Raw genomic sequence first — 26,749 nt, 5'->3', positions numbered from 1 at the left:
TTTTGGTTTTAAATAATATTAAATTTTTAATTATGAAAATAAATAGGAACAATCAATGCGGTGTTAGGAACTGTGCAGAGCAAGTAGATAGGAAAGCTGTTGCACGATGTATCTGCTGAATCTCCTATGACCCAAGGCTTCGGATTTCAGTTTTTGGCACTGGATTCCAACAAGTCTTTTGCTTCATTTATTTTTGTTGCTAAGTAAGGTGATCCACCTGAGAAGAAGAGGAAAGGAATACCATTTACACATCACTATTAAGTACCAAATAACTTGCAGCATCCCCTTATTACTCACTTTTATTAGCTTTTCCTTCCTAAATACATCCTTTCCATACAACTGCTTAAAAAATGGCATTGATATAAACTAATTGATAAGGAAACACGAGACATGCAACCAAAACTGAAGTCACTGAAGAATAATGCTGAACAATTTGTCTCAGAGAAGACTGAAATCTGAAATCACTTTACATCAGTGTGATTCAGACTTGCAGTAAAATGCTGCTGCAAATGTATGCAAGGTCAGCTCTCTCGAACACTCATCCAAAGCTAACATCTATTATCTCCACTGACCCCAAAAACTAAGAGGTAAAATTTTATATATAAATTTAACATAAAAAAAATAAATCAGGAAGTGTGTGCACATGCACACTCACACACAACAAGCCTCTCCTATGCTAGATGCCAGAATCACCAGCCAGAAACCATCACATTAAAGCTATTTAAACATGGTACGCCTTCTAACTTCTAGTCCTGAATACTGTCATTGCTTTACGCTCCATCTAACAATCTGATTACAGTTCAGCGGTCTTTTTGTGTTTGGTTTTTTTTTTTTTTTACTCTCCCCCTGAGTGTCAACCATCTGCCTACAGTCACCAAAACCAACATTACAAGGTCTGTATCAGTAACTTACCACTCACAATAATACACCTATATTTTTTTTACAGGAAAATGTGTTTCCAGCAGTACTGCGCACAGAATAGCCTTTTCCAAGGCATCTGTTCAATCATTTTTCCATTCATCACTTCATTCATTCTATTCTATTCATCAGAAAGGATTATGATAGAAGAAGCACACAGAACTAGTTGTAGACACATGTAAATAAAAACAAAAAGGCAAGGCTTTCTTAAAGACTTCTTTAGAACATACCTGTAGGAATCCAAATTATGAAGTAATTTCATGGTGTAATAAAACAACTGCAAAAAGTAATGGAGTTCTTTTGTTCAAGTTTTGGTTTTGTTTAAATGTAGCCCTGATAACTAAGACACACTGGAGGAAAGCGAGGCAGGGCAGGGGAAAGATAGAGAATTGACTACTGGAAAACAAAAATGTTTTTCTTCTTTGTTTTTAAACCAACTGGCTTTTTAGTCAGGAATAGGATTTACTACATTAAGTAATGCTTCCTTCAAAGAGTAGACGAGAAGATCAAACAGACAGTAAAGACTAAAAACTGCAATAAACAATGTATCCCAAGTAATTTTAAAACGTGTGTTGATTTTCTGCATGTCTAGAGTGGAGGATCTTAAAGTAAATTCAAATGTGCTGGAAGTGTTTTCACTACATTTACATCCTTAAGTGCCATATTAATTTTGGAGCCCTCCAATGAGAGAGAATTCAATCTCATGATTGCCTAAGTGTTTGTAATTAGGGCAAGTCCAAAAAGGCATTTCTGCCTCTTTTTTCTGTGAGCAAATATTCTTTCATAAAACTAGTAAATGATAAATTAACATACAATGTATCAATATAAAAACACTTTAAAACTGAACTGTAAAGGTTAATAAGCAACCATTTTAGTAGTGCTCACTGGGGATGTTATTATGCAAACTCCTGTATATTTCTTCTTTATTTCTAATAATTTTCTTTTCAACATTTTGGATCTCAGATAATTTGTAACTTTTAACATCTGTAATTATTGCACTTTCTTCTACCAAATCTAGCTGGTAAATTATTATTTTAAAATAACATTTTAATGTTGAATATTATTTTTAAAAGCACATCTGTGCTACACACAGCCAGAAGAAATCAAGATACATACATAAGCAAACAAGTCTCTCTGTGATGCCACATGTTCAAGATTACTCCAGGCTCTTGCTCTGTAGCTGAAGACATTACACAAGCTTTTTTTCTATAGCCATGCCAGAAGAGCTGCAGGGGCAGCACAGAGGCACAAATCCCTTCAACTGGTGTTCCTACTGAGAAAATGCTCCATCTTAATAGCACACAGGAGGGCTCACTACATCCATCCAAACATACACTGTGCCCAGCTGCAGGTGCATTACAGCTGTAAGAGCAGGTCGTTAAAATGTATGATCTTTGCAACGGGAGCTGCCTCTCTAGGTCTACTCAAAATCCACACAGAGATTCATGGTTCTGGCTCAAGTCTCCAAGTACTGCTACAACAAACTCTGAAATTAATTATAAAAAAAATGTTGACCTAATAGGTACTCTAGCGGTTAAGAGGCCTTTGACCATCCTAACACATTAGAAATACAGAAGAGAATTTCTCTTCTATGTCTGTGCAGCTTATACATTATAGAAAGTGTAAAAACAAAGTGTGCAATCGAATAAGCAGGACAATTTTTTAATTAAACTGAGGGTTAAGACAGCAAAGAAAAGAATCGACCAAATACTTCCCATGGCTAGTGGTCACAGTTATTTTTTCATTTTCTTAAAATGGGGTGCTGGCAGGGAGCCCTGTAATTCTGTCAAAAAGATATAAAAACCCTCCGATTTCCCCTTTTGACTTCCGAAATACAGTGCAACTCTTCACCATCTGTTATTTGAAAGTAGAAACAGCAATGAACATATGGGCTTTCTTTTTCAACCAGCTGTAGTGTAGTTAAAGTTATAATAATAGCTTTTCTGTAAGATAAATTTACATTAAAAACCTGGCCAGTAAAGCAACAGTGCCTAGCTTTACATTTTTTCCAAGCGAATTCCAGGAAGTCTGAAATTCATCAATGATGTAGTGACTACAGAACATTTCCCCACAGAAAGTTACTTTCACACATGTGACTGGTCCATCTCAGTTCAAAACAGGAATTTGAGTTTAATGTAAAAATGTTACAGCTAATATTTTCATATTTTGTAGTAGAGTTTTTAAAGTGTGGAAGACTGGTCCCTGAGCTCATAGTTTTAACTGAAGCAGCACAAGTATAGAAAACAATATTAAAGGAAGATGGGTAGCACTGTGGTTCATAAAGCCTGGTTTATCTGAGAGAAGACACACAGAAGCTCAGGTCTATAAATAACATACATTTGCACGCAGTGTGGTTATTTACACAAACAGTAAACTTAAAAGATCTCATTTAAGCCACTTCCTTTCCAGCCCTGGTTAAGAAAAATAGTAATTATTTACCTTTATCAGGATGATTCAAAATCATGATTCTTCTATGGGCTGTTCTGATTTTGGCCTTGTCAGCAGATGGACTGCAAAAATAAATCAAAGTGTTTACCATAAATGCCACAGTGTTCAGGCTATAAATTATAGTTTATACGCGCTTCAAAAATAATTAAATCTTGAGATTTTCACCATCTTGTGGACAAAACATAAACTGCATTTCTGAGGAAGTAACAATAACAAAGGCATGTGAACCACACTGAGAAGGAGATTTTTAAAAGGCCTGTGTATTTGAAACATACAAATATCTTTCAGGGTTTGATTTTTTTATTGCTTTTTAAACACAATACATCCATTCATTTAAAACAATTTAGGAAAAAAAAAGAAAAAAGAAAAAAAAACCCGGCAGCTCTAGGGTGTTTCTAGCTGGTTATTCTTACCATTAAATGCAGAAAACACATTTTTTCCTCCTAGAAAATAAGTGTTTATATGACCAGTGACAAAACAACAAGTATTTAATACTATCGCATTTTGTTCTACTGTAAATATTTTTATAGCTGCTATAAATAATTCTTCTTTCTGCTGGGGCCTGAAAAAAACCTGTATTTGTTATTTTTGCAAAGCTCTTCAATCTATTACATTCAGGGACACGCTGATTTATGAGTGCTACATAATGTTTTTTCATTCAATGACAGATACATAAAATATGTACTTGGCCTAAATTAAATACGCACCTTAACAGACAAATAACCACTTATGGATGCAGTATGCCAAAACAGTACGGCTATCATATGCAAAAGGACAGTCTGAATGGTTCAGTTTCTCGTGATTTGTTAGCATGCAGAAATGAAGCCGTGCTTTCCACTCCAGGTGACTTCTTAATCAGTGATGATTCAATTAATTAATCTTTTTGTAGATACAGTTTGAATTCAAGGTATCAGCCTAACTAAATTCCCGAAGTAAACAACCTCTAATTATTATTCTGTCACAGGGAAATTAGGGTATGTTGCAAAAATAGTTCATAGAACTGCATACGAAAAGACTATTTCAATGGAACAGAAAGGAACCCAGAAAGTATGAATTAAACTGAGGGTGAAAGGCCTTGAACTACACAAATACAAAAATGAAGTATTTCTTATCATCAGACAGCTAAAAATATCAATCATCTATATTTTGATTTGTAAAGTTGTTTAATAATAAAAAAAGGAAAGTTGATATACCACATTTAGAAACTCAGATGGCTAGAGCGTTAACTGTGGAAAAGTTGCAGTTCCATATCATGGAAAATCATGCTGTGCTGCTCCAAGAAGCAATGGCGACAATGGTGTTTTACATCAAATTTCCTTAGTTTGTAAGGTATTGCTTATTGCACAAAGTGGTCCCTAAAGATTCTTAAATCACTACCAAAAAACCTTTAATGTCAAAATCACAGTTACGTTGAATGGTACAGCCTCACAACTTGAGTCACGCCAACGTTGTGCTGCCTTCCAACACTACCAACTGGCTGAGAAGTCTATCACCTTGGTGGGAAGAGTCAATACAGTGGAGGACAGGGCTGACGTTCAGGGGGACCTGGAGGGGCTGCAGCAATGGGGTGACAGGCACCCTTCACAGACTTCAACAAGGACAGGCGCAGAGCCCGGCACCTGGGGAGGAAGAGCTCCTCGCGGCGCTACAGGCTGCGGAATGGCTCTGCTGAACGGGGCCCAGGGCGCAGCAAGAACAAGAGCCAGCGGTGCCCTGGCTGCAGAGAAGGGCAGCAGCCTCCTGGGCTGCGTGAGTGGGAGCACAGTCACCGGGTCGACGGAAGCAGCTATTCTTCTCTGCTTGAGCATCCACATCCAGCTGCTGCCTCCCCTTGTGGGACCTCTGTACAGGAAAGACATTGGCCAGCCCAGCAGGTCCAGCAATACAGGTCCAACCACAGTGGCGGGGGGCTGGAGCACTCGCCCTCCGAGGGGAGGCTGAGCCAGCGGGGCTCATGCACCCCAAAGAACAAAGGGCTGCCTGGGGACCTCACAGCAGCCTCCTCAGCACCTACAGCGAGGCCGTGAAGAACATGGGTCCAGGCTCTCCAGAGTCATGCACGGTGGGAGGCTGAGTGAAAACAGGTACAAATTGAAAAGGGGGGGTGTGAACTGGGTGTTATACTTGCACAACTCCAAAGAGAGTCCAGCAGGGATACGGGTTGCCCAGCAAGGATGTGCACTCTCCATCCTTGGGCATCTTTCAAGACCTGCTGGACAGTCCTGAGCAACCTGCTCTGACCCCACTGGTGGCCCTGCTTAGAGCAGCAGGTAGGACCAAAGACCTTCTGAGGTCTGCACCAACTTGAAAGGTCTTATGATCATGTAATTATAGTCCTAGAAATCATGTAAACACTATAATCACATGACTACCTGTGCAATAAGCTGTGTTTAGAAATAAGTTTTTTAAAAAACAAAGAAACTCAAAGCCACTAGGATTAAACATTAAGTATGTTTATGTTTGTACACTTACACAGTGTACTATTTTTTTAATGTGATAGCCTAATTTTTTTTATGTCATTTAAGAATTATTATTTAAACTTTTTTAACTAATGCACATATATATTTTCATACATTAACAATTAACTATTTCCTGTGGAAAGAAAAAGTATGCATCTTGTTACAAAGAGTAAATCATGTAATACAGAAAATTTTATCTCACACTTTTCAGACATATTTTCTAAGCTCAGAAGTTCAGTGTAGGAATTTGATAGTTGTAAACCATTATACTTAGGACAGCCATATTTTGCTAACATTATTTTGTCTAATGTTTGTAAAACACTCCTAACATTTTCACCTCCCATGTAATCTCATTCTGCCATCTCTCCCATCAACAGTTTCTTGTACAGAGTACATAATTAATATTATTGCTGTGTTTACACTGAATTTCAGTAATCAGTGCTGCTTCATAAGAACTAATGCAAGAACTTAAGATAAGTCAATATTTCCAATACAGTATTTGGTAGATTTGGATACCTTTTATATCATTTAAATACAAGTAATTCACGTGCATGTTTCTACCGAAACCCCTGCAATCTCACAAGATGGTTGTTAGAGAATAATATTTGAAATGTAAAAGCTACCATTAAATGGTCACCTTTATCATGGCTTGTATTTATTATGTATACTACCCATGCATACTCAGCATTTGAAGTACTGAAGAAAGTCTTTGCCTCAGAATTTAATATGACTTGGAAGTGATGACACAGAGGACAAGTGTTACAATAATAAGATCAGGGCCTAGACAGATCTAGTTTGTGCATACTCTGGCATTTTCCATAACTCAAAAAAACCCCAAAAAACAACACAACCTATCTTTCTTTCTTTTTTTCTTCTTGGTGGCATTTTTATATATATGTCATGCAGCAAGCAGTGAGTTAAAACTGGTCTAGAAAAGCGTGTTTAAACAATCTATTTCCTATAAAGATATCAGCCATGCTTCTACACAATTAAATGTTATAAAGGATTGAGCCTAAAGAAGAACATTTCTTAAGTCTGATTAAGCCTTGATGCTTGCAAGACTCAGTCTAAACACAACAGGCAGTGTCACTGTTCCAGTGCAGACTCAAGCTATTAAAATTAAAAATTACAAGTGTATTGATTAACGATGTGATGAAACTTCAGACATTTACATTAGCAGTGTCCAAGCTAGGCATCGCCACTGTATACGTGCTTTTGTAAGCTGCCATATGATACTCTGGAATATCACTGAATTTGCTCTTATAAAGTGAAAGTGTTAATACATTATCAAACTCAAAGGCCAAAGGAAGTATTTCTGAAGAGCATTCCTATAAATCTCTTCTTCAGTGTGCAAGCATGGAGCATTTCAAATAAATGTAATGGTTTTATTATACAACTTCTTAAAATGAATACTAAAACTGCATAATTTCCATTATGTTAAAAATAAACACAAATAGCACCCTGAACAGCATTTTGAGTCCCAGTTTTCACCATCTGAAATATTTTCTTCTGGGGATAATTAAAACCATTCTCCTTATGGTTGGTTTTTTTTTTTCTCTCTCTTAAACCTTAAAATTAAAAATTAATCTAAACCTTAACTAAGAAATCTACTAGGGTCAGATCTGCTCCTCTCGTCTGGAAAGCCATCAGACTCACCACCTGCTTTACAGAAAACAGGTGTGTGGTACCATTGGCCATCCAAATGTTTATTAAAAAAATCCATTGAATACTCAGCTTGGAAATTATTTCCCATACCTCCTCTAAATGACAAGTCTCTCCAAGTATTTTTGTTTGGAATATGCTGCAACTTTTTAAATCCATACAAATCAGAGGGGAGAAAGAAAAAAATAGTATTACTGACTCATGAAAAAAATGAGCAAAATTGATTTGTTTTCCTCGTTTATTAATATAATCTACAATATTACTTATCTCAAGGGGTATTTTTGGAGACCAGGCCATGTGATCACACTAATTAGCACAGTATGTGCTATTCTGATTATTTCTAGAGCACCAATTCTCCACTGCAATATGTTACTATGCCTTCAAGCCAAACAGAAGTTGCATGTTTTATTAGCATTTTGTTTGCTTTTTAGCTTAAGCAGAACATTAGCATGGTTTACAAGTCATCAGAAGTCCTTTTTTAAAAGTTATTATTTTGGCAAGAATATTCCACATTCTCACAACATGCATCTTCATTCAATACTTGGCAAACAAAAATATATTAATACAACACACCTACCTTACACCTAAAATAAGACTAGCTTCTCGCCTACTCATTTTCTGTTCAAATCCTCCTTTGTAGTACAATGAAAGACTCTAAAAAGAAGAAAGGGAAAACAAGCAATAATTAGTTTAATCTACAAGGTCCCAGGACCTAAATCGTATTTATATGACCTCATTCAGAGCATTACATTTATCTATAATTTATTTTGAAGGTATGGAATGATTACAAACCAGATAATATGAAAGGACTTATCCTGAGTGTTAACACATATAAAAACCAACTTAAAAATAACTATCAGTAGTTTTTTCCATCTTCTATTGCTAGTAAGAGATATTAATAGCTACAACCATTAAAATCCTGCTTTTGGGCAAAAAAGTCCACAATGGAAGTACACACTAGCATAGAGTGGTACAGTGTGTGTGCTGGGGAGGGCAGGGAAGAGAAAGCAGGAAACTTGTTTAGAACAGCTTTGGTCCCACCGCAATGGAAAACAACAAAAGTCACAATACTCTGGCATCCAAGGAATTATAATCACTCTGAAGTCCAGATATTTCTACAAAGAAAGTAGGTAGAAACAACTATAAAAGCATAAGAACAGATAAGTGTAATACACTGAGTCAGTATGTGTTTTCACATGAAGGAATGTTACTTCAAAAATTATATCAACAGTTCTTTGAAGGAACCCTGAAAAATAAGCAAAAAGAAACAAACAAAAAAAAAAAACAAAAAGAAAAACCAAACCCCACAACACCAAAAAAAGGCTTAGCATCAAGCCACAACCTCTCTTTCAGGAAATCACTCAGCAGAACACTGGAAAGTAACAGACTATATGGGGAAATCCTAACCAGCTTCTGCCTTTACATCCTTTCCCAGACACTGATGACAAGTAGAAGACAAAGGATCTGGAGTGAGTTTTTTAAAACTCATTGGCATGAAGGACTTTAGCCACTGTTTTAGGAAGGGGAGAAAAAACACAAGTGGGAAAAGAACATTAAAAAGAAGGAGGTGGATATGAGAGTAAATCATTACAATTAATTTCATAGGTAATGGGTTGCACGTGTATTTGTCAACCATAAATGTATTTTAAATTTAAAAGAAACCCAAATGAACAAAAGTTACTGAACCACCACTCACGGTTAGCAGTGATGACCTCAATGTAAATGCTTCTATGAGAAGGATTAGAGACTAGCCCATTGCTACACAAATAATAGTCTAAGCTGCACAAGTCCCAGAGGCAGCAGATGTAGCTCCAAGACAGCCTGCCTTTGGGGAGCGCCACACAGAAATCACTCAACAAGACTGAAGTTTTTTCCTCAATGCAAAACCTATCACCTGGGGAAAAAATAAGCTGCTTTTGCTGCTATCAAAGGGAAGTCTGGCCTGAGAGCTGAGATTATTTAGAAGTGTTCCTTTTACCCTCAAGTAAAGATGTGTTTAGCCCTTAATAAAATACTTTTCTCACTAAACGAATCTATTTACATTCAGTGAGAATTCTGACTTATGTTTACACAAACTCTCTCTTATGTAACTTCAAAAGCATTAAAGCATTTAAAGGGCTCTGCCTATGATATCTAAGCAAAGCCTTTAATTAAGCTTAGGAGTGACATTCACCCAAAAGTATGGGTCAGAAATACCTCACCTATTGCTACCCTTAAGTCACACACAGCCACAGCAAAGGTTTTCTAGTGTGCTGCTGTGATCTGAAACTGATTTTATCTTCCTTCTTCCCACCCTAAACCATACACAAAATCATACTACAGGTATCAAAGCTGAAGCAACTGTGCACGTGCCATTACCTGCAAGAAAAATCTGTTGAGGAACCCCTTCTATAGCCGCAGGGTAACACAAAACAGGTCTGTAACAGCGCACATTGACATTACGGGTTAATAGTATGTAACACAAGGGCTCCTCCAGTCCTCTACAATGAAACAATGCCAATAATTTAATGACCACCAGATAACACCCTTGAGGAGGCAAAACTGCACAAAAATTTGCAACGATGCTGTACAATAACTACAGCCAGGAGAGAAAAGTATGCTTTAATGTCCTCTAAAAGGTCTTCCAGAATTTCTCCCAAAGCAGCTTAGGTACAGATGGAGTTCTGAAAAGGTTAATTCTTCTCTGCCCTTCAACTCTAGCATACAACCCTCATACAGGAGGAGAGGACACTGGTCCACTGTTCATGTCGAGAAGAGCAATATTTGAATTATCTCTAACATGGCTCATCTCTGTTCTTGGTATTTTAGATAAAATCTACTATTTAAAATAAGAGAATAGAGAGGGATGGCTACAGGCTTCCATTCAGAAATACGTTTTCATGTTTTTAAAGCCCACTTCCTTGACACTGTTCTAACCTTGGGAAGCCTTGATTCAGTTCACTTCCAAGAGGAATGAAAAAAATTTCTGTATGTGCCCTTTGGCACACAAACAAAAGCAGTTTGTTGAACTGGTCATTAAGAAAAAACATTTTCTTCTCAGTAGTGAAGCATGTAACAAGAATAATCAATTCTTAAATTAAGATTTTGATCCTAACCAGAATTTAAAGGAAATTAGACATAAAAGCTATTTTTCCCATTGGTTAGAATAAGGGTGAAGATTCGTTGAGTCTTTGTTTTATGAAACGTCTTCGCAAATTTCTAGTTCCCTAATGAAACAACTTTTGTACGCTATCAAAATCAAAGCTTCCCCCTGCCCGCCCGCCCCTCCCCACCCCCAGTTGTAAATTCTAAGCAATGGCCGTAATAAAATGAAACAATACTCAAGATATTTTCTGTTATGAAAACTTCTCGATGAGCAAGCAGTTCCAGACAAAGACACTGGTTTATTTATTAACTTTGGCTATTGCAAACGAAGTCTGTACTGGAAAAGACACTGACATAACCTCTCCATTTCTTTATACTATTTGGGATGAGGGGACAGCCTATCATTTCATTTACTTTGTTTCCTTGCATGCTATTCTTATATATTATTATGTTCAGCAACTTACGGAAGCAAATTCTGCTTCCTGAACAAATACTATTCATAGATTTGGGAGCGTGGGTGTGGGGAAACAGAAAATGGCTAGACTTGCTCTGCAAATGTCTATTCACTCTTGCAAATTTTCACAAAAGCAGTCAGCTAAGAAAATCCAACCCATTTGGATCGTGACGTTTTCAAGATACTTTTCCTGGCATAGCACAGGGAAAGCATAATCACTGTTTCAATGCCAGGTAAGAGATTCAAAACTCCGTAACTGAGACTTTTTCATCCATCATGTAACATGAAGTAGTGAGTTTTTCTGAAAACTGTATGTGTTGTTCTACCACCAGTATACTTCTCCACTGAAATGGTAACAAACACTGGAAGGAAAAAAACCCCCAAACTATAATAACAAACTATTTAGAAGCTGTATTATAGTATAACCTAGAATTTGCCAAGATCGACTTCAACTTCCTTAACTTCAGTTATTAAAAAAAAATAAATAAAAAGGATTGCAAATTGCATTATTCTCTGGAAACTATTTTCAATGAAGGACAAGAGAGATGGTTGCTACCCTTACCTCTCAATTCAGAACACTGTGAGTCTGAGCAGAATCAGATCCAATAAGGGAAATGCAGTGCAAAAATCTCTAATTAAGTGCTATAGAAAACACCATTTTCTTCTGGAACGCAGAATTTTCAGGATTGTGGTATTTAAGTATTTTGACAGTTCATTTTGCCTAGATTTTCTGTTTCTATCTTCAGTATCTTCTGACTTCCAACCTTCAATATCAGTGATTCAACAAAGAAAAGTAATGAACGCTATTGAAATTCTTCCTTTTTTTTTTTTTTAAATTCCACATTTCAGGAAATATTATTATAATTAACAGCATTAAGGTCTGCCTAAGGAAGAAAAGCCAAATGACTACTTGGTGCTACGCACCTTCTACTGGCAACAGACTCCTGTCACTACACACAGAAACAAAACAGTGTCACTGGCATTTGTGTCACCTGTAACAAAACTAGGCTCAAACTAAAGAAGCGTTTCTCTGGAAACTAGCATTACAACTTGTCATAGAGGGGAAATGACAATGTTTCCTCTCATGTCTTTCTCCATTGAAAAAAGATGGTACAGAATTTCAGAGCTAAATTACAGCAGCATTTACATGTCATATTTAAGAATACCTGTTTAACTGCCGTAAGTTAAAGTTAAATGAGAGGTAGAAATTCAGAATAAACGTACCACTTTTACTTGCTTTCCTTACTATTTGTGACTAAAAGATGAGTGCAGCTGTTGACCGTACATGTTATTTATTTAGGTAAGTAAAAACGAAGTGTCAAATACCCGAGACAGAGCAAGCAAGCATTTTAAATCATCCCTTCAGAATTGCTCAACTTGACCTTACCCAAATCATTTATTAGTGAGCAGGAAGAAAGCATAAATGGCATCTGGATTACATTGTGTGACTACAACCAACACAAACTGCGATTTCTACTTCAAACGGGGAGGGGGGGTTGGGGGACAGGGGGATGACGGGGACAGGACACACAACATCAGTTGCAAATGAGGGGAGGAAGAATGGGGGCTTACAGAGAGAACAAGCTAGCTTTGAAACAGACAGCTGCTTCACAGTCTCTCTCAAACAAAAACAAACAAACAAAAAAAAAACCTACCAAAAAACAAAAAGGGAGGTGATGAGGGACAGGGTTTGATTCTAGAAAGCTAGAGTAACTTCTGAAAGTTAGGTACCTCTAAATACCATAGGAAACCAGCAAAGTAACAGTAAGCCTAGGCACTAACTTTTAATGTGAGATTCTTCCTCCAGTAAGCAAAGATAGAAGTATTAACTGCTTGATTTCAATTGTCAGTAAAGTTTAGAGGAGGGTATGCTGTAAAACGTGATGAAAGTGCTAATCCACAGATAATACTCAGCAGCTTCAAATTCTCCAAACAAAATCATGTAAAGCCACTGAAATAAGAAGTCTGGACAATAAGCCCTTACAGAGGATCTTTTGACCTGTATTTTCTGTATTGTTTAATGAAAAATTATAAATAGGTAATAACTGATTGTTAAGGGGAGAAGAAAAATACTTGGAAAAAAATACAGTCCAAGAAAGTAGTAGCTGTAGACTAGTAAAGAACAACTGATTTTGGCTAAGAATTACACAAGTATCCTAAAATGGACTATGACCGTGGAAGAAAAGCATTATCATTACCCTCACAAATGTAAAGCTGACAAATACATACAGTTAATGGCAAATAAGAGAGAATTTTTATTGTATTCAGCAGAACTCGTCTTACACTGAAAACTCATAGTTTCAAGTTCAGAAATAGAATAATAGAAGACATGTACTCTACTAGAAATCAACATATAATTCTGGGCTATGAGGCAGGATGCAAAGGCAAACAGAGGATGCAGCTCCAGGGACTAGGAACACCGAGAAGTGCAGAAGCTCCTGGTTGCTCTTTATGTTGTTCATGAATTCTGCAGGACTCTGAAAGTCACTGTGGTAAAAATGCGATAGGCCTGTAATGACCCTGGCTCAGCCAGTATACCAGTATTGAAGGGTACGGTTTCCTAGGAACAGACACCTCTCTGTGCAGCAACATGTCGTATTTCAATGTGATAAAAAGAGTCACCGTCTGCTTTCTTAAGTGAACACGTCTGAATTTAGATTCTCTAGCCTATGTCTACAAATGGATAGAAGGAGAAATGCTAGCGTAAAACTGCTGGGGAGGGAAGGTGAAGACTGAAGCTCTCCCTACTCTGAAGCCACATGTCCTTATCGCTAGCTACTTCTAGCAAGCCTGAAGTCAGACTGGATCTGTATCATGTGAAAGCAATTTAATTCACAGTACCTAAAGTCTCCTCTGCTGTTTTGGCAGGCAGCTTGGGAATCTCTCAAAAATTTACTTTGAAAAGGGAAAATAAAATGGTGTTGGTCTCACAACAGCAATGCAATAGAGTGACAGAAAGCAAAAACTGATCCAGGAAGCCTGTTTCTGGCTGATACACATCACAATTAAGAACAAGTGTGGACCATCCCCAAGAGGACAGCCCATGTTTCGAGTCCTTTCCTCCCCAGGAAGCTTGCACTGATGAAAACTGGAGTTTCAGCACATGAACATGAAGTACTGATGGCAAATGAATTTGGACCCTAGGATCTGTCTATACACTGCAGACAGGCTCTGTGCTGCAACCAGCCTCACATTAACAGGAACAATATTAATGATCACTTTTTAAAAAAAAAAACCAACTACTTTAAATATATTTTTCAGGAAATAATAATCTGCAACAACTAATCCCTCAACACCCTCACCCATCGGCATAAGAGGGAAATTGTGCTCCTTCCACTGTGGTGAAGCATTCACTGACTATGAACCCTGAAAGAATACACTGCCACAAGCAGACATATACCTCTCTGGGAATTACTTTAATCAAACAGGAATGGAACGTACTTATTTATTTACCAGAGGACAGTGTAGCCACTGAAGCAGAAAGTAAATGCTCTCGAATATTCCCCGCATATGCTCCTCTCACAACACTCTACCTCTTGATTTATTACCTCATTAATATATTTGTAAAATATGTAGGGCAAAACAAAGAACAAAAACTTGGTTAAAAGTTCAGATTAGATGGGGAAGAAAAAAAAAGGCAACTCTCGCATGCACAAGAAAATAAGCTCCCCCATCTCTATGGCAACCTTTCCTAGCAGTCTATCAATTTGTCTTCTTTATTTTTAACACTGTATCTGAAAGAAAAATGACTTTAAATTCTTTCAGTTTTAGCTTCCTGAAATGAAACTGCATGTCACTCCTTTGTAATCTCTAGAAATTAGCTATTTTCTTACAGCACACTTCAACAATTTATCATACATTTACTAGCAAAGAGTTCTGAAACATGGAACACCACCACAAAAATCAGAACTGTTTATCAAACTCATAAACATCTTCTGATATAGCTTCATCCACAGGGGTTTAAAATATACCAGATAATACGCCAGAACATACACAAGTAAGGAGCACCCCTATCCTAGAGAAAAAAAAAAATAACTTAAGTGGCACTTACCATGTTTAATATAAAACTTCTCCTTTCTAAATACTTGAAATCTAAAAACACATAGTAGAAAGTAACCTCTAAACTTACAGAAGTTGAAATCCTCTTTGCTGTTTCTGTAATTGCCTGCTCCAATGGCTTCCAAAGGTGGAAAGCAAAACGACCTGAAACAGATTGAAGTTAATGGAAATGATAGCCAACATTCACTAAAAGTAAAAAAAAAAAAAAAAAAAAAAGAAAAAAGTCTCCAACTTATGTTCATTAGCTTACACATGATTTTTTGGGGTAAAAAAAAAGAAAAAATAAAAATCCTTCCTTGTTAATCTTTTTGTCTCATTTATATTCTGTACAGCAACATTGCACTTTACTGCTTTTCAAGATGTTCCCTCAACAGCCATTTTTGGATCTTGCCCAGCCAAAGTTCCACAGTAAACTTGCTATGGTTTACATTTTTCAATCTTTGCACTACTGGGGAAGGGAGGGGAAGAGGTTTAGTATACCTTATCTAAAAACCTAGTCATGGACTACAACGATCCACTGTGTTTGCTGACAAAAGAAATAGATTCAAATGCATTTCAATATGATAAATGAAGATATCTGCCTTGTGAACTTTAAGAAAAAAGCGTAGTATAAAACATTAGCTTTACATATACATTATTTATTAAATACTGTTCAAAGGTTGCAACTTCAAAAAAGAAATCTATGTACTACACATTTCTTGCTGTGATGTTGTATGCTTAATCACACATTTTGTAAGTACTGGTATTTTTTGTTACAAAGAGACGATCCTCTGGGATTCAGAACCATTCAACTCCCCACCGGCAGTGAACATCTATAGCTAGTAAAGACTAGAAGGAACACTACTGACTGTGTTCTCAGAAGTACAAAGCAGGTCTATCAACTTCAGAACCAAGATTTGCACCATGTTACTGCAGGATTTCCCTGTGAGTCCCCTCTCCCCAATTACTGTGCTTGATTAACTATTCATTAGCAATGTAATGTACTATTATACACAATGCAAAAACTTGTTATTAAATGTGGCTCTGCTTCATTCAAACACCATCTTGCTTTCATTCTTAAAATATGCAATGCGTCCATATGTTTAGTCATGTAAACCTGTGCCTACATTAACATGGACGTTAAAATCAGTTAGAGTATCACTGTTGCCATGCTGTGATGTACTAATGTATTACCTCACCTTCTTTTTAATGCTTGCTGTTACTACTCCTTTGCTAGCTGCCATTAATATTTCAGCTCAACCAGCAGAAATTTTAACAGCACTCCTCTTCTGCTTCTATACAAACACATAGATAAACCAACTTCTTAATGGGTGTACATCACCAAAGATCTTGTCTTCCCTTCCCCTAACCAACCCCCCCCCCCAGAATTGTACCCACTAAACACCTGCTAATGTTTGCTGCAACTTGTTCATCTATTGCATCTATTCTTGGTGTATGCATTTCCACATATATGCTGAAAAAAATGGAAATAGATTTGTGTACTTCGAAACCAGAACAGACCACAGTTACCTGGTCTGAGTACCCCAGAGTACAGATTATTTTAAGCCCATGCCCTGATGTTCAGACTAGAACCTATTTTTCAGAAGAACATACAGTCCAGAGGCAAAGAGTTCAGGTAACAAACAACGTACTGTGGAAACACTTTAGTATGATAAAACCACCACAGCCACTACAGCCTTCCATTTTTCTGTATTTGAATTTGTTGAGCATCACCTTCACATCACAAGATCCTGTTGCACTCTTCTGTACTACAGAGCCCTCACCTTGCAATAGATTTGCTCTTGTTCCCAAAAATAGGCAAATGACTCAACTGATGATTCTTCAGTCTGCATCACTGTCAAACCACTCAGGTTAGTCTGAACAGGTGCTTATGGACTCTAAAGTTACTATTTCTAACTTGTGAGTACTCCACCTACTTCAGTGCAAGACCAGTTTCTTCAGCGCTTCAGGGTAGTAACAAGTAGCTAGGGAACAGTAATCTATAAAACTGCTGGTCTCTTTTCCCAGGTAACAAGTGATAAAACTGGGGGAAACAGTCTCAAAATTTCACTATCTAAAAGATATTTAGACTGGATATTAGGAAAAATGTCTTCACTGAAAGCGTTATCAAGCACTGGAGCAGGCTGCCCAGGGAAGTGGTTGAGCCACCATCCCTAGAGGTATTTAGAAAACATGTAAATGTTGTGTTTAGGGACGTGGTTTAGTGGTGGACTTGGCAGCATACAGGTTTATGGTTGGATTTGATGATCTTAAAGGTCTTTTCCAAGCTAAATGACTCTATGATTCCATGTTATTAAATAAACAAAGTAAACTTTTCACATTACATTTTGAAGACAAAAAGCAGATGGAACCTTTTAGCTGATGCCGACAAAAGTAGCTGTGATTTTTCCCAAAAAATTTTGGAAAATATGTCAAGGATTTTGAAGGGACAGGAACTGTAACTGAACACAATTCTCCAGAGAACTCTCAAGTGACCTTCCACTTTTCACTATTTATATTCATAAAAACTTCATTAACCCTTTTGGAAACTGCAGCTCACAAGCAGTAATTCCACACTAAGCTGGTAATTTAGCTTACCTGCAAATGCAACAGTTGCAACACCAAGCCCAACTGCTATCATAGTCCTGGCCTAAAAGCAGAAAAACAGGAATCAGAATAACATGCAAATTCTAATTTAAAATACATGCACCTTTTACTTTAACAGTGAGTATTTCTGATGTCTGACATAGACATTTCATATATAATTTACCAGACAGATAAAAGTGAGTTCTGTATTCCACAGGCTATGTTAGATTTTATAGTTCAGTCCCATTAACCCATGCCAATGCATCAGGTGTAACCTGGAACCACCCATTAGCAAATCAGTGAACACTGACAAAGCAGCTCACAGTATGTCATGATAAAAATACAAGGCAGACAACTATTTGTGATTACTTGAAATTATTTGTGCAGACTAAGTCAACACATTACATAACAGAAAGTATCAGTTCATTAGAAAAACATAAAGAACTAAAACAAACAATATTATTTTGCTAAGTCCTTCACTGGAAATCTCATAATAAAATTACTTCAAAATTGTATTGGAATATTAACTTAAATGCTACAACCACAAATGTACATTAGTGTTCTCCATCTTTCATGTATTGACTCATGGAAGCCCCAATAAATACATGAAGCCCAGTAACCTCTTTTCATTAGTGTCAATCACTGGCTACACTCTATCATATAGTACAAATATTCGTGAATAGGCTGATTTCTGACAGATTTCAGACAATGTTTATCAGCAGCCAAAATCTGCTTTAAGTCTAACTGCGCTTATTGGAAGCAATCCCACCAAAAAGACTGGAACCCTCAGATTAGGTGTACACAGTGCCTGAAGAAAGTCAGGCACCTCAAGAAGGACAATAAGAGGTATCTCTGTGTTGAGCAAAAAGCTGCTGAAAGATACATATTGGATCTTGAAGGAGAGATTGACCTCACACGTTTGCAGAATTCAAGAAGGGTAGTGATCATTGCAAGTGTTGGGGCTTCAGTTCCACTTCAAAAAAGCCTACATGCAATCTTGGAAACAAATGAAATAGTCATACGTGGTACTATCTGTCTTATCATGCGATAGCACAATAATGATAGTTCAATAATGCCTTGAATTTTCCCCCAGGAAACATAAGAAGTCAGATTAGGCCCGTTTAGCTTGAATTCAAAACATAATGATAGTGAAAGTGATTTTTATCACCAGACTGTGACTTCTATATATGACTGACTTCTGCATTTATCCAATAACTGGTTTATAAGTCTTCTACCAACAAGCCTGACAGCAAGACTTAAAGCCCAAATTTCAATGTGAGTGTCCTAATAACTGGGTTTGGAGATTTGGAGCCAAGTTGCCTTTGCTACTGAGATTCCTGGGGCTAAAATCTTCTGTCTTTGATTGTACCCAATCTCACTTCTAAACAGAGCGAGTAGGGGAAGAGTTGGGAAACACTGGTTTTAAAGCCTTCTAGAGCTGGCTAATAGGGTTTAGAACACAGGTTGACAACTTTCCCAGGAAATGCACTGCTGTACAAGGTGTAGGCACTGCCATCATGCCCAGTGGCTCCTATGGCTTCAGCTTTGAAGGCAATCGGCTGTGATCACTGTCAGTATGGAAAAAAGTGGTAGCCTACTGTGCTGGTTTAACCCCAGCTGGCAATTAAGTGCCACGCAGCTGTTCACTGACTCTCCCTCCATCCCCCTGCAATGGGATGGGGAGAATTATTGGAAAAAGGTAAAAACAATGAGTTAAGAAAAGTTTAATCATTGAAATAAAACAAAACATTTATTAACAATTGTAATGAAAGGGTGGGTGGAGATAAAACTGAAGAAAAAACAAGTGATTCACAATGCAATTGCTCACCGTGCCCAGCCAGTTCCTGAGTGGCGATTGGCACCTCTTGGCCAGTCTCTTCAGTTTATAAACTGAGCATGGCATTCTATGATGTGGGATATCTTTTTAGCTATTTCAGGTCAGCTGTCCTGGCCCTGCTCCCTCCCGGCTTATTGTGCCCCTGCCCATGGGCAAAGCACAGGAAAGTGAAAAGCCCTTGCCTTAGGGTAAGCACTGCTCAGCAACAGCTGAAACATCCCTGTGTTATCAACATTATTCCCATTCTAAGTCCAAAACACAGCACTGTACCAGCTACTAGGAAGAAAATTAACTCTGTCCCAGCCAGAACCCGGGCACATGCTCTGACTTCATTTAGAAAAAAGCTGTATTCCTCTGTACCTAGCTTCTGGATCCTATGGTTTTAAGTACCTACCTCGCAACTACCTGTGATGGGGCTATTCTAGCTATTTGCATAACATAATACTGCAATTGCCTAGGGGTTTCTAGTAGAAAAAAAAATGACTAAACATAGTGAAAGTGGCACTGCAAAGTTAAGACTAGGGGTGTTCCGGCCTTAAAAAGTCTGCCTGTCTATCCCATTTTAGTAACCTAACTCTCATTTCGGCGTAGTCTTCAGTCTCAATATTAGCATTCATTTCTGAATGTAAAAATAATGTAGTAGGTTTATGTCTGTTGTTTCTTTCAGTTCCACAAAATTTCCCCTCATCTTTAGACCATGAAAAAAAATCTAAGTACATTACCTTAAATCTAAGTACAGGAGCAGGACCATGAAAAAAAATCTAAGTACATTACCTTAAATGGTAGAAGATGTAAAATAGCAAAGCATACAGTTCATCTCCTCACAAAACTAAAACTCTTCTGACTTCTTCTCACAAATCTGTTTCCCTAGGTTCTCAGTATTCGAATCTTCTAAAAATTTCCTCCAATTCTTTTGCTTAGACAATAACCAGAAACAAACACATTTCTGAAAATATCATAATCCTATAGCAATTCTCTATTACTCTGTTCTGTGGTTTGTGACCATGGATTTATATTCAAGAGACTTTTTGTCCTGATTTTGGCTGGGATAGAGTTAATTGTTCTTCCTAGTAGCTGGTACAGTGCTGTGTTTTGGACTTAGAATGGGAATAATGTTGATAACACAGGGATGTTTCAGCTGTTGCTGAGCAGTGCTTACCCTAAGGCAAGGGCTCTTCAGTTCCCGTGCTCTGCCAGTGAGCAGGGTCACAAGGAGCCAGGAGGGAGCAGGGCCAGGACAGGTGACCCGAACCAGCCAAAGGGGTATCCCATACCACAGAATGTCATGCTCAGTACATAAACTGGCAGGGGCCGGCCAAGAGGTGCCAATCACTGCTCGGGGACTGGCTGGGCATCAGTCAGCATGTGGTGAGCAATTGCATTGTGAATCACTTGTTTTTTCTTAGGTTTTATTCCTCTTTTTGTTATCTCCCTTTTCATTATAATTATTACTATTATTTATTTCAATTATTGATTTTTTTTCTATCTCAACCCACAGGTTTTACCTTTTTCCAATTCTTGTCCCCATCCTGGGGCAGGGGGGCAAGCAAGTGAGCAGCTGCATAGTACTTAGTTGCCAGCTGGTGTTAAACCATGCCTCTTTCCTTGACTTGTTCAGAGTGACAGCAAGAATCTTTTACTAAGTGATTACAGTCAATTAAGAGCTCAACAATGTGTGAAATAGATCACACTGGCAAAAGAAATAATATTTATTAGCTTGTACTTGTCCAAATTAAGTTATACTTGCTTTGCCACCAAAAAGGTGGTTTAAGTCAGCAGTTTACAACAAGTTATCCAGGTTGCAACAAGGCATTAAGCAGCAGACACCTCATCACGGGTAAGGCCAAGCACTGAGACCAGGCTAATAAATAATACCTGGACTCTGTCAGTTCAGTTTAGAAATAGCTTAAGTGTTGGTGCGCACAGTAGTCTAGGAACAGAATGTCTGGGACCCCTTCGGGCCTCTGATAGAGTCAGCCATGTCCACTGGGATGCATTATTTCATTCTCAGTGGAAAGCACCAGCAGTTAGTAGAAAGCTAGTGCTGCCTGGAAAACGGCAGGTAAAAAAGCAGCATGGCAGCAGCTCTAGAATACGAGCAGTACACAGCATCAACAGGAATATGAACACAAGTCAGAAAAAAGGTAAAAGTGATGGAAAGTTCAAGCCAGAGAAGCATGAAAGGCTGTCTGTGTTTTGAAGTGAGGTACAACCACCAGAAAAACTGAGAAATACTGGTTTATGGTAACTCACCTTATTTGCATGATGAGCAGATTAGAGTCAATTTTCACATAGTAGCAAGGAACTGATAGTCATGCCAAACCACCCTGAATGTTTGTTGTGTGTGAAAATATCCAGCTACACACATGATAAAAACTGAATTTGAACCAATGTAAGAACGATTGCATGGTTCTTTTACCAACGCAGCCACTGTTATAAAATAAGTGGCAGCTTCAAGTACTAACCAATGAGCCCTTTAAGTCCAGCCTGACTCCGCGTCCTTTGCCATGCTCACTAAATTCAGTTGATTATTTAGAACAGTAAATCCAGGTTTATTCTGGTGCTTTGAAGTGTAAAGTATAATGTTCAAAGCTTTAATTAAATGCACTCTTTTCGTATCAATATTAAATGACAGCAACTCACCATCACTGTGAAAGGGATCAGTTAATTTATGGCATGCTAATCCAGCTACCACCACAACCATTTTTTAGCTCCCATTGCTTGAAAATGCATTTTATTTCAGACTCATAAAGGCTAAAAAATTTAAATACTTACTGACTTTCAATTAGGACAGAATTGACCTCCCCCTCCCTCAGAAAAATGCCATCAAGAAATTTCTAAGACTATTTTTTAAATGAAAGCATTCTGTTAAGTTCCAAGAGGGAAAAATAAAGAAATACAAGATTAAAAAGCAACACCTTTCCCTTTATTTATTCAGTGAATCAGCTCCCAAAGGTTAGTCATTAACCCAATGTTATTCTGCTGATCTCAGTATTTTACTTTTACTATATAGTTCAGTTTTCAGTAACAAACCCTCTTAGATACAGAAAACAAATAAAACGAATTTTTGCTAAAACTGCAAAACCTGGTATTTTTCTTAAAATATTATTTTCAGAAACATGTGTAAGAAAACACAAACTTTAGAAAGGCAACTGCAAGACCTGACTTCCCAAAGTGTTTGGCAAACAAGAGGTTAAAACATATTAATTAACATAGAGTATGTTCCGAGGTTTACTTCATATACTGTTAGCATACAGAGATCTGTGGCTTAATCTTTTAATATCTGATCTGCCAGTAGCCTTATTTTTTTAGCAGAAGAAACAGGGAAGAATGAGATATTCTTTTTGCAAATTTCTAATCCACAGTGCTCTGCTAACTTAACCATAGTCAAAAAAATATAACTACTTCTGTAATTCTTAGCATTGCAGCCTCTCTATGAAGTACAAAAAAGTTAAACTTATAAACAGAAGTAGAATTTCAATTTTTAAATTTTTTCAATTTTAAAATTTCAGCACAACGCTATTACAGCTGACTACAGGCTACAGGAATCACCATTATGAATGTCAAAACCTATCTGCTTGTATAGGATTTGGATTTTACACACTGCTTCTTCTACCACAATTAGTGAAAACTCCCTTCTCGGTCAAATGAAAAATACTTTGATCTTCTCACAACTAGCTTTCAGACACACAGCAAGAGCTCCAGAGTCTTTTGCCTCAGAAACCTACAGTGTAATAGAATAAAAAGCTGAGAAAATAGTAATTTGTTCTGATGGGTTTGATGGCATTTTGTAGTTAGTCCATACTTAATCACAGATCAGCAAAATAGGAAGTGTGTTCTTACATTCAACTAAGTACAGAAGAGTAAATTGCTTGACCAAAGATTTCATTTTAAGGAGGTTTGGTTTGTTGGGTGGTGGGGGTTTTTTGTTTGGTGGTTTGTTGTTTTTTGTTGTTTCTTTTTTTTAATTAAGTGTTGTATGACTCTAAGAAATAGGATGCACAAGTATATTAACCAAGTGTACAAAAATATTTCTGAATCTAAATTTTTCCTTAAATAAAAATTCTTGATTTGAAATAAATGATTGTTTGGCATAGAAGCTAGAATAATGCTTGTATTCATCAGAGAAGTAGCTACAACTTATTGGAAGACTGTTTCAGAGCAAACCACCTAATTATATGGAGCTGAATACATTCTGAAGTGGGATTATATTATGAAGTATCTGCAACAGATTTGATTTCATAATCTAATACCTTCCTTCCAATCTTACCTTCCTTCCAATCTTACCTTCCTTCCAATCTTACCTTCCTTCCAATCTTACCTTCCTTCCAATCTTACCTTCCTTCCAATCTTACCTTCCTTCCAATCTTACCTTCCTTCCAATCTTACCTTCCTATGAGACTGAATTTTTTTTCCAACAGCAAATTAAAAGTAATTTCAGCTAGATGCTGTTCTCTGTACTCACCCAATTCTCTTGTGTCATTTATTTCAGAGCAACTTTTTTGGTTTGTATATAAAGCTATGCCTACAGTTTCTGCTATTTTTTCATAGGAAATGGTACCTGAGCAACAGATTCACTAACAGAAGCATTACCATAAAGTATTCAAATCAACCCTCTTGTGTGTTAACAATGGCCTGTTGCTGTTATCTGTGAGAACAGACTCTTTATACTTCTACTTTTGCTCTTTCATCACTTCAAACTGCGAACGCTTTTGTAAACCAGCTACCAGAGTAACAGTGATCACGATCAAGTGACTTCAGCTAACATCCTGGACAGCTCACAACCACGATTCAGGGTAAGATAGGGTAGGTAGATTCAGGGTAGCTCTTTCAGCCCCCAGAGGCGGATGCTGCTGTTTGACTTTTCTTCTGCTACTATTTCCTTCCACTGTGGCAAGAAGGGCTCTGTAGGACGTCAGAGGAACAGATGCAAAACACTACGGTTGATCTTGCTATTTCTCTCTGGCAAATTTTAGAATTTGCTTATACATAGCTCAACCTCCTTCTGAATTCCTTAGCCAGGAATGAAGTAATAACTGTCCTTTCTTCCACTATCCATCTACACGACACCATCCAGAGAAACTGTGAAAAGAGCTTCTACTGCCAACTGTACGCTAACAGTTTACAATGTATATATGCCTGAAAAATACTGCATTCTCCACTGAAAGGCCTGGCTAAAGAATAAATTTCAACAGACAATTGCAGCAATCCAGATTCTACTCTTCTAAAGACCTACCTCAATCTCTGGATCTGACAAAATAACTCCTACCAACAGAGCAAGCCGTGGTAACCCCAGGTGCAATTTTTAGCCCAAACAAGTAAGATGACCCAAAGAGTCCACACAATTCACTAGGAATTTCCCTGCTAGCATTCCATGGGGAGAGTACATGGACTTGACAATAGTAAGTTTAAGACTCAGTGTCTAAAGATTACACAGCTTGCTGTTAAATACACAGAAAAACTCTCTTGGGGGTCGGGGGGGAAGTCCTAGACCAAGACAGTAGTAACAATGAATAAATAACTTATAAAGAACTATGATATAAAAAATGTTTTTTTTTAAAAAGTAGATATAACAACACGCACACAATGAAGTAAAGCAAATACATCTTTAAAGCCATTCTCAAAACATGGAAACTTCACCATCCAGTGCTTTAAGCAGCGATCCATGTTATTTGTCGCACTTCTCCTTTTCTAAAGGGAACTCGCTGTCCCACGAACTAGTCACAGTGACCAGAACCAAGGAGAGGGATGAAGTTCCAGTGCCCTTCCCTCCAGACCACAGCACAGCACCAGGACACTTCGGCGGCACCTTGGCTCCACTCCAGAGCCACCCGGCCTCTCTCCCATTGCAAAGCACCAGGTGAGAGCCACTTCCCTGAAACAGCGCTCTACAAAACCATTAACGCCCAAACCCGCCGTAACAAAGCTTGCACAGCACGTGGAAACATCACAAGTGTATCGTGTCTGTACGGCAGGGGAACCAAAGCTCGGGCCCGCTCGCCCCCGCCAGTGAAGGCCCTGCCGCGCCTGAGGCGAGAGGCGCCCGCCTTCCCGCCCCGGGCACCCCCGCCCCCACAGCCCCGTCCCCCGACCGCTGTCCCGCTGCTCGCACCCGGGGGGTGAAAGCCCCGGGCTGGCAAACAGGGCAGGTGGCGGCCTCACGGCCCGGCAGGGCCCAACCGCCAGCCGGACCCGCGGCGGGCACCCCGCGGCGGCACCGGGCCCGGGCGGAGGAGCGGTCCCCGCCCCGGCTCCGCGGGCCGGAGGGGCACAGCCGGCTGCTGTCCTGCCCTCCCCTCGGCCGCCACTCGCGGGATGCGCTGCCACCCAGCCCCCGGCGCGCTCACCAGCCCTCGGTCCAGCTCGGCATGGCCCTTGCCGGCGCCCGTAGGGACTCTGGCGTACTCGGCATAGCGCAGGCCCTCGGAGGAGGCCGCCGCTCCTTCCATGCTGGAGAGGGCAGCAGGGCGGGCGCTACGGGTCGGCCGGAGAGACAAACCAGCCGGGGCGGACGGCGGAGCCCCTCCCCTCGCCGGTCGCGCGTCACGGCCGCGGCGGGGCGGGAGGCGGCCCCGAGGGAGCCCCGCTCGGCCACCGGTGGGGCGCTGGGCCGAAGCCGGGGGCTGGTGTCCCCGTCATTTGTTGTCCTCCTGACTGTCTTGAGGCGCTGGAAGACCGGAGGTGGCAGCTCGTTCTAAATCCCAGGACAACCAGGGGTGGGTGTGTGAGTGAGATGAAGGGGTGTGAGGTAATGCGTGCATTAAAAGAATAGGATAAGGAGGAGAGAAAACACTTTGGAGAAAGCCACGCACAAATTATTCATGGCCGTCTTCAGAATATAGGATTTTTAGAAGGCGGAAAAGGCAGAAAGGAAAGGATAAATAAAAGTTTGGGAAAGAACCCCATGAACAAAACCACAAAAAATGCTTTTTACTATTTGTATGTTTCCACCTTAGCTGATGTCTGTATATGTTCCCGTATATTTAAATTTTCATTTCCTTAAAATGCAGACACTTGGGTTTATAGCTCACTCTTCTGAAAATCTTCCAGTGATACGTCACGTGCAGAAGCTGTCAGTCACCATTAGCCCTGTACTGCAGAATGTGAAGCGCTCAATCCTGTTCCAGTACAGCAGTGTAGCAGCTCTTCTTTTGCCCTTACGGCGGTTTTCCTTCTCTCCTACTTGGTAGTACTGGCAATGGAATTGAATCGTCTGCAGATTGCTAAACGGTGTGACTCAACAAAGAGAATTACACTTCTTAC

At 38.8% G+C, this 26,749-nt stretch overlaps 1 protein-coding gene across 1 annotated transcript; it reads right to left on the bottom strand.

Moving 5' to 3' along the window:
- Nucleotides 1-25,998, bottom strand: DNAJC15 (DnaJ heat shock protein family (Hsp40) member C15). The gene is made up of 6 exons (XM_055802319.1): nt 25,834-25,998; nt 17,662-17,713; nt 15,155-15,228; nt 8,065-8,141; nt 3,358-3,428; nt 1-217 (listed from the first exon to the last, which is right to left on the bottom strand). The coding sequence occupies exons 1-6, from the start codon at nt 25,933-25,935 to the stop codon at nt 147-149; spliced, it is 447 nt and encodes a 148-aa protein (XP_055658294.1). The 5' UTR covers nt 25,936-25,998; the 3' UTR covers nt 1-146.
- Between the last annotated feature and the right edge of the window lie 751 nt (nt 25,999-26,749).

Source organism: Falco peregrinus, chromosome 4 (assembly GCF_023634155.1).
Source record: "Falco peregrinus isolate bFalPer1 chromosome 4, bFalPer1.pri, whole genome shotgun sequence".
Classification (NCBI taxonomy): Eukaryota; Metazoa; Chordata; class Aves; order Falconiformes; family Falconidae; genus Falco; species Falco peregrinus.
Note: the sequence above shows the minus strand (reverse complement) of the source record. Positions and strands in the feature narration are given on the sequence as shown.

Coding starts and splice junctions, on each gene's coding strand:
- DNAJC15 (XM_055802319.1), bottom strand. CDS start 25,935: ATGGAAGGAGCGGCGGCCTCCTCCGAGGGCCTGCGCTATGCCGAGTAC. Junction 15,229..17,661: donor TGCAACTGTTGCATTTGCAG/GTAAGCTAAATT, acceptor AATCTGTTTCAG/GTCGTTTTGCTTTCCACCTT. Junction 218..3,357: donor TTTGAATCATCCTGATAAAG/GTAAATAATTAC, acceptor TCTTCTTCTCAG/GTGGATCACCTTACTTAGCA.